The sequence below is a fragment of the Phacochoerus africanus genome, chromosome 11 (assembly GCF_016906955.1).
Source record: "Phacochoerus africanus isolate WHEZ1 chromosome 11, ROS_Pafr_v1, whole genome shotgun sequence".
NCBI classification, from domain to species: Eukaryota; Metazoa; Chordata; class Mammalia; order Artiodactyla; family Suidae; genus Phacochoerus; species Phacochoerus africanus.
The window spans coordinates 92,860,200-92,876,684 of record NC_062554.1 but is presented as its reverse complement, the minus strand read 5'-3'; the positions used below and the strand labels follow the sequence as shown (position 1 = coordinate 92,876,684).

The 16,485-nt window shown below is 36.8% G+C and overlaps 1 protein-coding gene across 4 annotated transcripts in view; it reads left to right on the top strand.

Moving 5' to 3' along the window:
- Window positions 1–16,485, top strand: part of DMTF1 (cyclin D binding myb like transcription factor 1) — a 45,712-nt gene that overhangs the window by 25,414 nt on the left and 3,813 nt on the right. For all 4 annotated transcript variants that reach the window (XM_047752928.1, XM_047752929.1, XM_047752927.1 and 1 more), the window contains 7 exons: window positions 3,638–3,795; window positions 4,936–4,968; window positions 5,861–5,970; window positions 8,006–8,234; window positions 9,414–9,565; window positions 11,255–11,464; window positions 14,479–14,564. In XM_047752928.1, the coding sequence (XP_047608884.1) occupies window positions 3,638–3,795; window positions 4,936–4,968; window positions 5,861–5,970; window positions 8,006–8,234; window positions 9,414–9,565; window positions 11,255–11,464; window positions 14,479–14,564 (978 nt within the window). The remainder of the gene's footprint in view (window positions 1–3,637; window positions 3,796–4,935; window positions 4,969–5,860; window positions 5,971–8,005; window positions 8,235–9,413; window positions 9,566–11,254; window positions 11,465–14,478; window positions 14,565–16,485) is intronic.

The following is a 16,485-nucleotide window of genomic DNA, read 5'->3' as shown; positions in this document are numbered from 1 at the left end:
AACCCACTGAGCAAGGGCAGGGATCAAACCTCATGGATTGATTCTTTAAACACTGAGCCACGACGGGAACTCCAAAAAAGACCTTTTAGATAACCATTTCAGCTGACTAGGTGAAGGTAGTAAACTTTAAACTGTAGTAGTTGAAATAGAATTGGCAGGGAAAGGGCAGATAAGCAAGTTGTTCTGAGGAAGCCTAGTGGCTAGATATAGGTTAAGGAGGAGAATGAGAAGTTGGAATAATTAAGAGTTCTTTAATATTTTAATTGAGGATGTTTGGGAGAAGGATATTAGAATTATCAGAAATAGAAAATATCCAAAAAGATAACTTGATTTTTGATTATGATTTTTTTTTATTATGTGGTACTTTTTGTTTGTTTGTTTTTTGGTCTCTTTAGGGCAGCGCCTGCAGCATATGGAGGTTCCCAGGCTAGGGGTCTAATCAGAGCTGTAGCCTCTGGCCTACACCAGAGCCACAGCAACACCAGATCCAAGCTGTGTCTGTGACCTACACCACAGCTCATGGCAACACTGGATCCTTAACCCACTGAGCAAGGCCAGGGATCAAACCCACAACCTCATGGTTCCTAGACGGATTCCTTTCCGCTGCACCACGACAGGAACTCCTGTTATGTGGTGCTCTTAAAAGAACATTGTGGAGCCAGTTTTAAACCAATTAATGAGATGGCATATATTCCATATTTTGGGTAAAAAGGATAAGCTAAATGAAAGTACTGTTACAAGCAGCAACAACAAAAAAGAGTAGAAAAATCTTTTCATCTCACCATACTGTTATCTTGCAACTCGGTGCCTTGCATTTACATACTTGTAAACATTTAGATTTAATTATTTGCAGAATTGAAACTACATAAAAGAATTTTAGGAAAGATTCTAAAATTGAGAAACTTTTTACTATGAAGTTTCATCATTTAAAAGATTGTATAAAATGTATTATCAGTGTAATTTTACCTGTTTTTGAAATTTATATAAATTCATTCTCTGGATATTTTGTACCTGGCTTCTTTTATTCTGTATTGTGATTTTTGAGATCCATTCCCTGTTGGTGTTTTTAGCTGTGTTTCACTGTGCAAATATATATACTATAAGTTACCCATCCCACAGTTAATTGTTATTTGGGTTCTTTTTATTTCCCTGAGTACATATTTTTATATGCTTGTTTGCCATTTGTGTTTCCTCTTTGACATTCCTTTTTTGTGTCTTTTATTAACTTTTCTATGGGGTCATTTATCTGTTTTAATTTCCTAGATATTCTTAATGTATGCTGGGTACTAATGGTTTTTCAGTTGTGTTACACATATCTTGTCCCACTTAATGGCCTATCTTTTCCATCTCTCTAGGTGTCATTTGATGAAAAAAAGATTCGTAATTTCAATATTAGTCATCATCTTTTTACTTGCACGTTTTTGCATGTTTGTTTAAGAAATCCTCCTTTGACTCAAAGGCATAAAGATACTTTCATGTATTATAGTTTTGCCTTTCACACTGATTTTTTTTTCCCCTAAAGATGTGAGATACGGTTTCAGTGTTACTGGGTTGTTTTTGTTTTGTTTTTTATGGATGCCAGTTGTCCCAGCCTCATTAGGGAAAGTCATTCTTCTCTCAGTCTACAATGTCCATTCTGTCCTTACTCATACTTTCAGATTTGTTTAAAAGTTTTCTACTTTGTTCTTAGGTTCTGTTTGCTGATACCTATACCTGTATAGCACTATCTTCAGATTCCCAATATCTGATGGGGCAAGTCCAAGTGTCTTGGTTTTTCTTGGCCCTTAGCTCTTCCATTAAATATTTAGATCAACTCTCATGAATGAAAAGCTTGACACTTTCATTGAGACTACATTGAATCTGCTTTAACTTGAGGGGAATTAACACCTTTACATCTGACTTTCTATTGAAGAACATTTTATAGTTCTCTTTCAGTTAGTTCCTCTTTAATGTCATTTGATAGTTTTATGTTTTCCTCTATAAAGGAATTGCATGCCTTGCCGAAGACTGTCCTAATGTTTTTCTAATCTTGATGCTATCGTGAGAATTTTTAAAAATTTTTTTGTGAGCTTTGTATAGAAAACAAATGACTTTATTGATTTTGTACCCAGCAGTCTTGTTAAAAACTCTTAAATAATTTTTTCATAGGTTTTGGGATTTCTACAAATATAACATTGTAAATGAATCTTCTTTTCCAATATTTGCGCCTTTTTTTTTTTTTGAGGGATAGTTGATAGTACAAAATTTTCTAAGTTTCAGGTGTGCAACATAGTGACTCACAATATTTAGAGATTATACTCCATTTATAGTTATTACTGTCTTTATGCTTTTTGAATGTTGGATTTTATGAATGCTTTTTCTATACCTATTGAAATTTTGCATTTTTCCCCAAATCTCCTCTTGTGATTAACTACTAATTTTTCTGAAATTAATACAGACTTGTACTCCTGAAATGTTTTTGCTTTTTGTATTGATTATTAACTTTTTTATACATTGCTGGGTTTGGAGGATTTAGGGGATTTTAATGAAAGAGCTGAGCTTGAAAAACCTTTTCTGAAGCTCTCTCTGGTTTTGCTATGAGGTTATACTAGCCTATTAAAATGATTGGGGAATTGCCCCTCTCCCTTTTATCTTTAGGATATTTTAACATCAAAATTATGTTTCTCTTAACTTGTTTGGTGGAATTTACCTGCGAAGTCATCTTGGTCTAGTGTTTTCATTGTGTGAAAATTATTAACACCTGATTAAATTTTCTTTTTTTTTTTGGTCTTTTGTCTTTTTAGGGCTGCACCTGCAGCATATGGAGGTTCCCAGGCTATGGGTCTAATCGGAGCTGTAGCTGCTGGCCTATGCCACAGCCACAGCAACGCCAGATCCGAGCCGCATTTGTGACCTATACCACAGCTCACGGTAATGCTGGATCCGTAACCCACTGAGCGAGGCCAGGGATTGAACCTACCACCTCATGGTTCCTAGTTGGATTCGTTTCTGCTGCGCCACAACAGGAACTCCTGATTAAACTTTCTTAATGGTCTGTGCTTATTAGATTTTCTTTCTCTTCCTGAGTCAGGTTTGGTAAGTTGACTTTTTCTAGGAATTTATCCATTTTATGTAAATTTTCAAATTTATTGCCATAAAATCTTCATAATGTTCAACTGTCTAATCACTGTAGCATCTCTACTTAAGCACCATTTTTCACTCTGATACTGTTTTGTCTTTTTTTTTTTTTAAGTTTTGCCTTGACTTTATCTTTTTGTATTTTATTTAGTCTCATGGATCTTTTCAAAGAACCAATTGTTAGCATTGTTTATCTTTTCTTTATTTGAGCCTATTGATTTTGTTCCTAAGACTTTCTTCCTTTTCTACTTAGGATTTACTTTTTTTTCATAATTTTAAAAGGGGTTGGCAGGACTTGACTTTATTGAACTATATACAACTTATTTTTGGAACATTTAAGTATCACTAGTCTTTCTTGCAACATTTTAAAGTTTATATTTGACTTATTTATGAATTATCAATACATTATCTTTCTGAATGCCATTGATGATTTTAACATAAAACAGTCTTTTAAAAAGCATAGTATGTCCATATGCATTTTATCAGAAATCCCTAAATCAAAGAAATGTAACCCATTTAGGCACGCGGAATAAAAGATGCTACAGAAATCATCTTTGAGATGTCAAAAGACGAAAGAAAAGATTTCTACAGGACTATAGCATGGGGTCTGAACCGGCCTTTGTTTGCAGTTTATAGAAGAGTGCTTCGCATGTATGATGACAGAAACCATGTGGGAAAGTATGAAAACTTGTAATGCTGCATGTTTTCATGTAATTTAGGGCAAATATTTAAGGAACTGTCTTTCTTTAATAAAATTATGATCAAAGTCTTAACTGGAGATAGTTATGAATTACTGTTGAATGCTGTTAATATTTTTATTCTCCAGGTCCATGTTGTGACTAGGGTGAAAACTCTTTACAATAAGGCCTCTCTTAGAAATTAGAATCTAAATTACCTTATGTAATTACCTTTATGTAATTAAGATTTAAGATTTAGCTGACTTAATACATCAAAGTCTGCTTCGTAGTAAAGTAACATTGTAAGAAATATAATAGTGGTAAAGATTTAGGAAGTATGAAAGAACTCTAAATTCATTGGTAACATTTTTCCTATTCGTCATTATAGTGTTAAATTTCCAAGACAGTGACTTTTTTTCTTTTTTTAAAAAAATCAGAGTGGAAAATAACTAAATTTCTGGATAAATGCGTGGATTTCTATTATAGGTAATATCTGTGGAAAGCCATCATATCTTCAATGCAATGATAGTATGGTGTTATTGACATATTTTAAATTTCTGTTTGGGAGTTTTGGGTGGTAATAGTGCGACCTACTATATACTGCTTTTTAAAAGAACATTGCATTGGCTATATTGAATAATTACCCACTTAAAAAAAAGAACTTTACTTTGGAGTAAGAGTATGTCAGATGTCCATGCATAGGTAGAACAAATAAAGAGAAAATTTTTCAGTGACTTGTGAGAATTGATCATAGATTTTTCTTTTTGGCTCCAGTTTACAATATCATCCATAAGTCTTTTTAGAATAGCTAGGATATTAGAGCACTTGAACCTAACTTGAAATAACACCAGAGTTAGGCAGCATAGGAGCAAATATATTTTAAATGTTGAATTTATGTAGAGAAAATTGTTTATAGTGCTCACTTTTATTGTAGCTTAAAGTGTTTGTTGGGGTTTTTTTGAAAGAAAATAGGATTAATTTTGATTTTTATAAATCTGCTTTGAAATTGGTTACTTTAAAAATATTATCCATATGCTAAGTGACTTAACATTTGGCTCCCTAAGTGAAATTGTGGTTTTTATTAAGGTTTTTAGCATTCTTTGTTTTAATTGATCTTCTTAACATTTCTTTAAATTTCTAGATATACACCAGAAGAAATTGAAAAGCTCAAGGAGTAAGTTTTAACTTTATTTTCATTAATTTTGATAGTTGAGTTTTAGTTTTTTTAAATATCTTATGTTTTGTAAAGATTTACTTGGAAAATGTCAAGGGATTTTTGGTAGACTGGTATAATTTGATCCTGCTGGTAAACATAGTTGACTATAAAAAGAACTTGTCAGATCTGTCCCTGCACAGAGTAGCCATGCCCATAAGTGTAGTCTTCCTCTTGTCAGCCACCAAATGAAATGCATCCTTAGACTACTAATGGGGATTTCAAAAGAGATTAATTCGATGGTCATTCTTGGTGGCCTGAAGAATAAATTTGGGGGGCTTACATACCAGGATCAAAACCAGGTGTGCTACATGGCTTAGTTTAGAATGGTGAGTTGGCAGATGTTTCACTGACTGTCTAGGCTGACTCTACCTTATAAAGTTTATTTTGCAGGAAACATAATTTTGGGACCATAAAGTGTGGGTTAATGAATTGTATGGATCATGAAAAAAAATTGAAGGCTGATCCTGTTTATGATGATAAAAACTTGTGAAACTTTTTCAGATGTCTGAGAAGAGCGTGTTAGGAGGACTCAAAAGGGAAAAATCTGGGGATTGCCTGGGAGATTGTGTCAATAACCTGAGGGGAAATTCGGGTCTTTTTTGAACACATATCCAAGTTACTTATTTCTTCTCTGACCCAGGAAAAAGGCAATTGCTGCCTGTTTTTTTTCACCCACAGACAACTGTGGACCCCCCAAAAAGGCCACACTTTCAAACTTTGGCTCTCAAAGTATTGCTGCCCACAACTTCCAAACCAGTCAAATGGGAAGAAGAAGAATGAAGAATAAATGATGAAATTAGAAGGGAGAAAACAGTTGAACCAAATGCTGATTGGCAGACTCTTGTTTTAGGCTCCGGATAAAGCATGGCAATGACTGGGCAACAATAGGGGCGGCGCTAGGAAGGAGTGCATCTTCCGTCAAGGATCGGTGCCGACTGATGAAGGACACTTGCAACACAGGTACTGTGAGTGCTGCCTTCATGTGCTGCCCCTTCAGATCCTGCTTCTCCTCTCTTCTGGAGAGAGATTTGCCATTCGCTGTAGGTCAGATTTTCTTTTCCAGTGTCCTTTTTCTTCACATAGACCTAACTCATCCTTTGTGTTTGTGTTTTCTGTAACGTGATGCCGTCCTTAGTATCAGAGGCTTTAGGGCCGGTGAGTTTCCGTCTTGTAGCCGCAATTCAAAACTTCTGCAGTCGGCAAAGTATCTATTTTCAATTCTTATATACAGATATTTTTAAGGCATATATATGCAGGAAGTAATTTTAATTTCAGCCCATCTCACTAATGAACTTATGTTGGCAACAGCTTGTCAACCCATATTTATGAAAAGCTTTAGTTCTAGGTAGGTCCCAACTTAGGAAGAAGCCGTGTTCCAAATGTTTGTATGTATTTTGCTTATTTCTCAAACAAAAACTGAATTTTTCTATAGAAAAAACTTGCAATGGGTGTTTCAGTCCCCAGGCTGGACCATAAATGCCCAGTTAACTCATAATATATACAAATGTACTGATTGATGATACTGTTAAACCTAACTTTTGTGGCCAACAACAGTATTTAGGCTCCACCAGCAACTCTCACAAAATCTTTCTGAGCCTCGGTTTCCTCTGGGAAACGAAGAAGTTAGAATAGATGATTTCATAGTTCTCTTTTTAGCCCTAATGTCTGAAGGATCCACAGTCTTTGCTCAGTCTTTCAACTAGAAAAGCAGTTTTTGAGCTAAGCTTGAGTTTCTTGGGAGTATATTTTGTCCTCACCTCTGACCCTGCTAAAGTGGAATCAGTTATGTTTCTTGCTTAACCATTCCACCAGCACTATTATCTACAAGGCAATGAAAACAGAAATTGTCCCAGCTCTGCCATTCTATAGTGAATGGCAGCCTAATGAATGAAGCAGGAATGGGAGCTTTAGATTTACAATAGGACCTGAGAGGTTCATGAAAGACATTCTGAGTATAGAAACCCTTTTGTTTGTGAGCATAATTTGGAAAAACACTATGCCATTTCCGGATTGCCAGTCTGAGGGAATGAACAGCTATGTATTGTTTTGGATCAGGAGTTTTCTCTTTGGATGACACCATGAGACAGCAGTCTGAGTTTCCCTTCCTTTTTTGCCATGCTGAAATAGGAGAGCAGGACTTTGTCTTGAATCCACAGTACCCAGACCTGTGCCTGTACCTATTAGATAGAGATACTCAGTAATATTTGTGCAGTGAATGAATCCCTGAGAGGCAAGCATATAGCCTTTTTAAAATTTTCTAGTTTTCAGCTACTAGTAACAAAGTGGCAACAGAAGTAGAAGACACTTTTAAAAGGTTTGCTTTTTTTCTTTCTGTTTTTATGCTCAGGCTTTTTAAAGAAAAAGACCAAAAGGAACATGTGTTACAATTAATGGGTTTATGGGTTTAAAAAATCTAGAATGGAAATATGTGTGAATACTAGTCTCAGACTTAAATGTTATCACAGAAGCTGGAGCTGGGGTAGTGGGGAAAGGAGATAGGGTAAACCTAGTTTTCGTTTTTACTGAAATGAGGAAGCCCTAGGCATTATTCTACTTGTCCCTCGTCATTTGTTCCTCTAAGTTATGGTCTCTCTTGAGCTTATTACTTAACTTCTGCAAGAGCAGGGAATCTTAGGTGGGACTAAGAAAGAAAAAACGAATTTCTGTTTAGTGGAACACTTCCCAGTTAGGACATAGTATAACTTGAGAGAATATAATTCTTTCTAGCTATGTTTTGGGTAGTTTCTCTTTGCTTAAAGGGTCAGTTGGTGCTTTGTGTTAGGATTCTATTCTCTTGTAGCACTAAGAATCTTCCTGGGCTACTAAAGTACAACTGTCTTGGTAAGCACATACAGGCTTTCCATATGAGGGCTGTTCAGAAGTAATTCTAATTCACTGCATACTTGCCATCAGTCCTTGGAAATACAGGGCTGAATGTGATTTGCAAAATAAGGAGAAGGTAGCAGTAGTAGTCTGGATGATTTCCTTCTTTCAGGAAAGTGGACAGAAGAAGAAGAAAAAAGGCTTGCAGAAGTGGTTCATGAATTGACAAGCACTGAGCCAGGTGACATAGTCACACAGGGTGTGTCTTGGGCAGCTGTGGCAGAACGAGTGGGTACCCGCTCAGAAAAGCAGTGTCGTTCTAAGTGGCTCAACTACCTGAACTGGAAACAGAGTGGAGGTACTGAGTGGACCAAGGAAGATGAAATCAATCTCATTCTCAGGTTTGTGTCCTAAATCTTTTAATGACAAAAGCTGCTTAATTGCTGCAGCTGTCTTGATTGATTTTCCTCTTTGGGTTTCCCTAGATGCCTAAGCATCCTTTCCTTAGAGAGCCACTGTTTAAAATCTTAAGTATTGAGCTCGTTTTTGTTTTGTGTTTGTTCCTTTTTTAGTGGATTTAGTGCTCGTATAAAGTACCAGATTGAAGGCGTGGAGACTGAAGTCCTCTATATCCACAGAACAGGTATGGCACAGGCAGCGGCAGTGCAGCTTTTCCACTGTCCCACCAATGTGCCTCAGTGCTAGCCAAGGGACCATGTGTTGAGGGCACGAGGGCTGTCAGTCTCCATGCCCTTCAATCTTTGGCTTCTGTGCCAAGATTGCCCAGTTACCCTACACCTTCTAACTGGACCAAATTAGACACTTCCATTTCATACATTCCCAAATAGCTTTAAGATAATAATCCCAAGCTTATTGTTTAAAGTAGTTGGTTTAACCATTAAGACTCAGTGACAAATGGGGGGAAAAATAGCAGTAAGAAAGTATTTGAGACATTTCAGCAGTAGAAACTGTTTTTGTGGCCATTCCCTACTGAAAATTAAAATCATGACAGTTAAAGCTAGAAAACAAATAGACCATTAAACCCCCAAAATCAGTTGTACTATTTTGTGTTGGTTGTGTTTTGGGGGTTGCTGCCTGAGTATTGTTTTTAATCTTTTTATCACTTTGTTTTGGGTTTTGTTTTAATATGGTTTTTCAAGCTAGTCATCTTTATTCATAGTTCCTAAGTATTTTCGTTTATTTTACAAATGGAAAAGCTCAGGTCTGGAACATAATGTAACACATTATAAAACACTGTGGAACACTGCACAACTAAACCTGTTCTTAATCCTACTCTAAACTTTAGCTATTCCCCTAACTCCACAGTGCTTCATCTGGTTCTGACCATTTATGGTTCAGCCCATGGTTTGTACCTTTAACAAAAGGCTGTTACTCTGATGTTTCAGGGCTCTTAGCTCCACAAGCAGGTCTGCATTCGTGGAATCAAGTCCTTTCCCATGTATCTGAACAGTAGCATCTCAGTGATAGAACCTGCCATTCCCTTTATTGTCCCCTGTAGTCAGAGGAGGGTTCTTAGGAAGACACTAACATCTAACAGAGTTCTTTTTTGTAACCCGTAGGATAGCAGAGCTTGATGTAGCTGATGAAAATGACATAAACTGGGATCTGTTAGCAGAGGGATGGAGCAGTGTCCGTTCACCACAGTGGCTTCGAAGTAAATGGTGGACCATCAAAAGACAAATTGCAAACCATAAGGATGTTTCATTCCCTGGTAATGTATTATTTGCTTCTTAAGCCCTTCCCTTATCTTATCGTATTTAGTCCTCAGGAATTAGATGTCAGAAGTCCTTTTACTCAACTGAGGAGATATGAATTATAGTAGATACTCACTTCAACTTCTGCTCTATTTCTTTGGGTAACTGTCTTCCCTTGGGTAATTTGTAAGCACCTAAGATGTAAGTACACATTTACACACTTTGTTGCCCTTCACACAAATATGAAGAAATTAATTTTAAATATGTATTTTCACTGTATAAAAAAGATGTATCTCTGGAAGTTGCCTTATGGCACAGAAGGTTAAGGATACAGTATTACTGTAGTGGTGGTACAGGCTGCAGCTGTGGCACAGGTTGGATCCCTGCCACAGCTGCAGCCCCCCAAAAAATGTATTTCTAAAAACTTAGTATTGAATCAACTTCTATAAATAATTTTGAGTATCTTAACTTGGTTTCTTATTTAGAGAAATTCTGTGGTGATTTATTTTGTAGAACAAAGACTTAAGTTTTTAATTTCATTTGTTATATAAATCTAGAGATCCTAGTTTTGCTTAAAAGTGAGGCACAGCATACTTTCCACTTCACTGTCTGCTTTGCACTTAGGCATGGAACTAAGTTATACAGTCTGATTTAGGTAATCAGATTCACTCCCATTGGTATAGTGCTCCAACCTCCATTTTTGCAAAGGAAAATTAAATTCTGAAGAACTTTGGCTTGATGAAAATGTTATTTTTTTCCTTTAATACCCAGTTGTAAGTTTATTTTACATTTACATTATAAATTCTGGTATAATATAGAGTGAATGAGGCGTTCCCATCATAGCTCAGCAGTAATGAACCCGACTGGAGTCTATGAGGACACAGGTTCAATCCTTGGCCTTGAACAGTGAATCCTTGGCCATGAGCTGTGATGTAGGTTGTAGGTGTGGCTTGGATCCTGCATTGCTGTAACTGTGGTATAGGCCAGTGGCTACATCTCTGATTAGACCCCTACCCCGGGAACTTCCATATGCCGCAGGTGCCGCCCTAAAAAGATAAACAAAAAAATAAGTGAATGAATACTAAGGTAACATGAACCCAGCCAGACTGCAGCATCACCTGAGGGGGTCTAATAGTTTATCATGATTAATAGAGGAGTTGACTTTCCTGTTTGAGAACTCAAGGTGGTTGCATATTACTCTTTGGAAAAGCTCACCTGCTACTCTGGAGTTTTAAGTTAGACTCACAGACTCACTGATTATGCCCTTGTTGTAGCTAAAACAGTCAAGTGCCTTTTGAGGCCTGGGGGTCGGAGGAGTACACTATTCATTGCTAAATGAAAATAAGCTACTTAGTATTACCAATAGTTTTCCTAAATACTAAGAATTTTATCAGGAAGCCCTAGGACCCAGGAAATGTTTTATTTCCATGTTCCTCACAATGGTTATTAATGTATCTTAGATGGTAAGAACAATACTATTTTATGAACTTTTTAAATATGTTTTGATGTATATAACATTCCCAAAAATTTCCAGATAGGTTGTAGTTTTAAAATATTTTTATTGTTATTTTGATAAGATCTCACATCCAGTATACAATCATTTATTCCAAATACTTTCCCTCCTTACCCCCCCCCACCTCCCTTGCTGCTCAGATGGTGGTCTGTCGGAGAATCAATGTTCTTTTTGTCTACCCATCTCCCTTCAGTCTTGATAAAAGGTCTTAAACAGTTACATGAGAATCAAAAAAACAACCCAACGCTGTTGGAGAATAAACCAGGATCTGGAGTTCCAAACAGTAATTCCAGTTCCAGCGTACAGCATGTTCAGATCAGAGTCGCCCGCTTGGAAGACAATGCGGCCATCTCTCCAAGCCCCATGACAGCCCTGCAGATTCCAGTCCAGATCACCCACGTCTGTAAGTGTTTGACCCTCAAGACTCTTTTTGCTGTTTAACCTATGTGATTTAATTAGTGGCTTTGACACCTTTCAGTCATCTAGGATGTTAACAGAAATTTATCCAAGTTGGCGGACTAAAGGAGACCTAAGGCACTTTACCTTTATTAGCTTGATTAATTTTGGTACAGAGGATGCATGTGTGACAGGAAAGACTGATAATCAACTGCCCAGCCATTATAAACCATTTTAAATCATCCTACTTTCTAGATGCTATAAAGAAATAATGGTTAATCGAAAATCACCTAAAATATAGGGCTGCATGTGTGGATATGCAAGATCCTGGGCTGGGGTCGAAATGAGAGCTGCAGCTGCTGGTCTACGCCACAGCCACACCAACACTGGATCTGAGCCGTGTCTGCAATCTACACCACAGCTCACGGCTATGCCAGATCCTTATAACCTACTGATAAGGGCCAGGGATCAAACCCGCATCCTCATGGATACTGGTCCAGGTTGTTTTGCTGAGCCACAAGGAGAACTCCTAAAATATAGTCCATTGAGCAAGGAAATAGAGTCCCTAAAGTGGTACACTTAATTTGTATTAATTCACCATAAGACACACAAATATGGAATGGATTTGAGGTGATCTTGTAGAAGAAGTGGGTTTGGTGAGGTTGAAAAAGATGTTCTTTTGGAGTAAAGAACCAATTTCCTGTGGAAACTCTTTTGTTTACCCCTCTTTTCCTTAGCTTCTGACATTTTTTGTGCTTAATGAGCCAAGAACCCAGTGATTGTTATAGGGAGAAGAAATGTATTTCCTCATATCTAACCTTTCTTTGCATTAGCAGAAGGACAGAAAAGGAATGAGAATAAAGTTCTCAAATCATGTTATCTCTCACTCTTACTTCACTTTTTCCCCTGATATAATGTTGTCTATGGAAAGGTCACTGCCACGAGTATATCAGTCACTGGGGTTATTCTCAACGTGGGGATTTATTGGCATTCTGAAAGGGACAATTCTTTGTTGGCAGGGATGTCCTATACATTGTAGGATGTTCAGGGTCTCCTCATCTCACCAACAAAGCGCCAACAGTCCTTTCCAGTCAATATGACAGGTAGTTTGAGAATCATTAGGCCACTTTTTGGTATTTTTAACACTTTATTTCTGTATATTCAGTGACTGTCACAGTTATACCTTAAGAGACATTTAAATTAATTACATTTGTCTAGTTCTTAAAGTTCTAATTTAAATTTGGTTATTGCTTTAGCTTTCTACCAGTGTAATAAAGCATGAAAAATTTATTTTCTTTAGCCCTGCTTGTTTGTTTTGTAGTCTTGAGAATTGCAAAGCAACTGAAATGACTAGTCCACCATAAATAGGAGCACTACTGTTGGCTAAAAATTAATTGTGTGGAGACCGTTATAATTTTCCTTGGCTATTGGGTTGACAGTACTTACTGAGAAAATAGCAAACATTCGGAGTTCCCATCGTGGCGCAGTGGTTAACGAATCCGACTAGGAACCATGAGGTTGCGGGTTCGGTCCCTGCCCTTGCTCAGTGGGTTAACGATCCGGCGTTGCCGTGAGCTGTGGTGTACGTTGCAGACTCGGCTCGGATCCTGCGTTGCTGTGGCTCTGGCGTAGGCTGGCGGCCACAGCTCCGATTAGACCCCTAGCCTGGGAACCTCCATATGCCACGGGAGCAGCCCAAGAAATAACAAAAAGACAAAAAAAAAAAAGCAAACATTCTATAATTACACAGCATGGCTTTTAAGTATTTAGAGTAATTTTATTTCTTCCAGCAAGAAATGTAAGCATAGTTAAGTTTTACAGTACCATTATTCTTGGCATTTGGGCTAAAACCTTCTTCTGTTACATTAGAAGTCAGGGATTGGCAAATTTTAGGGCCTGAATGTGTTAGGCTTTCCAGGCCACATAGATCTCTATGGGATTTTGTTGTGTTTTTAAACAATCCTTTAAAAACATAAGAACCATTCTTAGCCTTGAGAGCCACATTTGTCCCTGGGCGTAACTTGCTTACCTTGATTTACGTTATCTAGAATCACTTCAAATTATTCTAAGTATGATCTTAATAGTCCATCAGATAATAAGAGAAATAACATGAATCAAGTGCATTTCTTTTAAACTGAGAGGTATTATAGTTAGAATATAATAAACAGTAAGTACTACACATTAAAAGTCTATTCCAAATGATTTTTCACATGGATTGATCTACAGATGCACTAAAAGAGATCACATTTCTTTTGGCTAGCCTTAGTTCTGTATAACCTTTTGCAGACACTGATGAAGTCTGAGCCTCAGGTGACATATCTGTAAAGAGATTATATAGTCTGATCTCTAAAGTGCCATTCTAATGTGGCAAATCTGAATATTACATGCTTCTCATGGTTTTTATCCTCACAACAACTGTATCAGGACAGGGCAGGATAGGTGAGGTCTCTGAACACTAGTTTGGGTTTAAAGTGAGTTATCTGCTCAGCTTTCCACTGCTGGCAGTGGTCACTAGAATAAAAGCCTGGTGTTCTGGGACTACCATTACAGACATCTACACTGCTTACCAGAAGGTCCAGGAAAACTTATTTTCTATCAAGTTCCTATCCCTTTGCAGGTTAGCCTTAGTATAGTCCTCTTACTTCCTAACATTAGAAACACTTTATGATCTGTAATACTAATGGTGGAGCAAATATTGTCTCTGTCACAGCTACTCAACTCTGCCCTTGTAGTGCAGAAGCAACCATAGAAAATACATAAACAAGCAGGCATGGCTGTGTTCCTAAAGAACATTATTTATTAAATCTGGGAGTGGGTTGGATTTGGTTATGGGTCATGGTTGGCCAACTCCTGCCACCCCAGACAAATCCATTAGATTTCTTATTGCTCATAAGAAATTTAAATGAGTTTGGGTTTCCAAGTGAAGTATTCAGTCAGTACGAGACTGCCTTCATAATTGAATACACTAAGGAAATTTAAGTTTACAGAGTATTTTACTGATTGTCCTTGTTCTTACCACAGCTTCAGCAGACTCCCCTGCTGCTACTGTTGACTCGGAAACAATAACACTAAACAGTGGAACACTACAGACATTTGAAATTCTTCCAGTGAGTATCACTTTTGGCCATTATATGCAGGAGAAATCAGTTGGTATCAATTTTAGAAATATAATATAACCAAATGAAATATAAAAATTAAGGGATTGCCGTTAAGCATAACTCTATCCAGCATTTTGAAAGCCAGGTGGTTAAAAGACAACATAAATCAGAATCCCACTTTTATAATAAATTGTTATTTTTAATCTGTGTATAAACCAGTGTATTCTTTTTATACATGAAAATGATAGTGCCAACAATCAGGGTACATGTTATATATTTGTGCTGAGTCATAAATATATGCCAAAAAAGTTCATTTCAGTTATTTAAGGAAAAATTTATGGAATGAATTATTTAATGACATTTATTCAGTAAACACTGAACTAGCCATTGGGGATACAGAATTTAAAAGTCCCAGCCTACATAGTATAGTCACTTAGCAGTCCCTTAATAAGTTAGACATATAGTTACCACCTGACCCACCAGTTCTAATCCCAGGTATATCTAAGAAAAATAAAAACATATGTCTATATAAAAGCTTGTACATGGTCATATTTATAATAACTAAAAAGTAAAAATAACTGAGACATCCATCCTCTGATAAGTGGGTAAATAAAATGTGCTACAGCCATACATAAAATGACTCTTTGGCAATTTTTAAGTAGTACTTGTACATGCTACCAGTTTTTAAGTATTACTTGAAAACATGCTGAGTGAAAGAAATCAGACACAAAGTGTCATAGTGTGTGACTCCCTTTATTTGAAATGTCAAAAATAGGCAAATATATAGTCAAAGTAGATTAGTGGCTAACTGTGCTAAAAAGTTTTGGGGAGAAACAGGGCACGACTATTTAAGTGCAATTTCTTATGGGGGTGATGGAAATGAAAAGTCCCAGTTCTTTCCCTTTTTCCTAAAATAGGTAAACCCAGAATTATTAGCTCATTTTTCATGAAAAAAAAATAAAGTATATTTTATTTAAATTATGTCAAGATTTATTTGATGTGAAGAACATAAAGGGTATTATTAGTGCAAGAGTTTATTTATCCTATCCACAGCCAGATCTCACAAGAAAGGCCAATATAGCAAAAAAGATTCTTTGGAACAACTTTAGGACTTCTACTAGCTGCTTGCTGAACCTGAGCCTCAGTTTCCTAATCCAGTGGTCTCTAAAAGGGGCATGTATAAGGTAACCAGTTGTCACAGGCAGAAAATAGAACTTCATTTTATCTTTTTTTTTGCCACCTCCCTTTTTCCTCCCCCTCGGCCAAATAAACAATAGATACACATTTATTTGGGGTGTGTTTCAGGTTTTTACTAATGGGGGTCACAGTCAAATATTTAGAGGCTTCTGCCCTAACTTATTAATAAAGCATGATAATAGTACCTCAGCCTCAAAAAATTATGAGCATTAAATGTATTTAAGTAAATTAAATATATGTATATGGTATAAATGTGCATATGAAGTATTTGCTGCCTGATTATATGTGGTTACTAAATACAACCTTTAGGAAAAGCAATGCTTTTACCTTTATAGAGAGGGAGGGGAAAAAAAAACTGAGTTGAGTCCCTACTGTGTGCCAGGCCCCATCACAGTCATTTCTGATCCTCCCAAGCTTTTCCATGAGAGAGAGTTATTATCCCTGCTTTAGCATTAGAGAAACCTATATTCAGTGAGTCAGTAGCCTGGAGAGCTGCTATGGCTTAAGTCTGTAAGACCACATCAGACTGAAGAACAGGCTAAAGGCCCTTGATCCCCAGCTGTACTCTAAGTGCAAATACTGTTCCTTCAGAGTGTTAGGATAATCTAAACTCAGATTATAATATAGAATCTCATGGTTGTGAAAGGTGTGTTCATTCAGTCAATAGTTTTGTCCCACTTCCATAAAAGATCTCAAAAGATAAACATACTACCTTTTTTTTTTTTCATTTGTG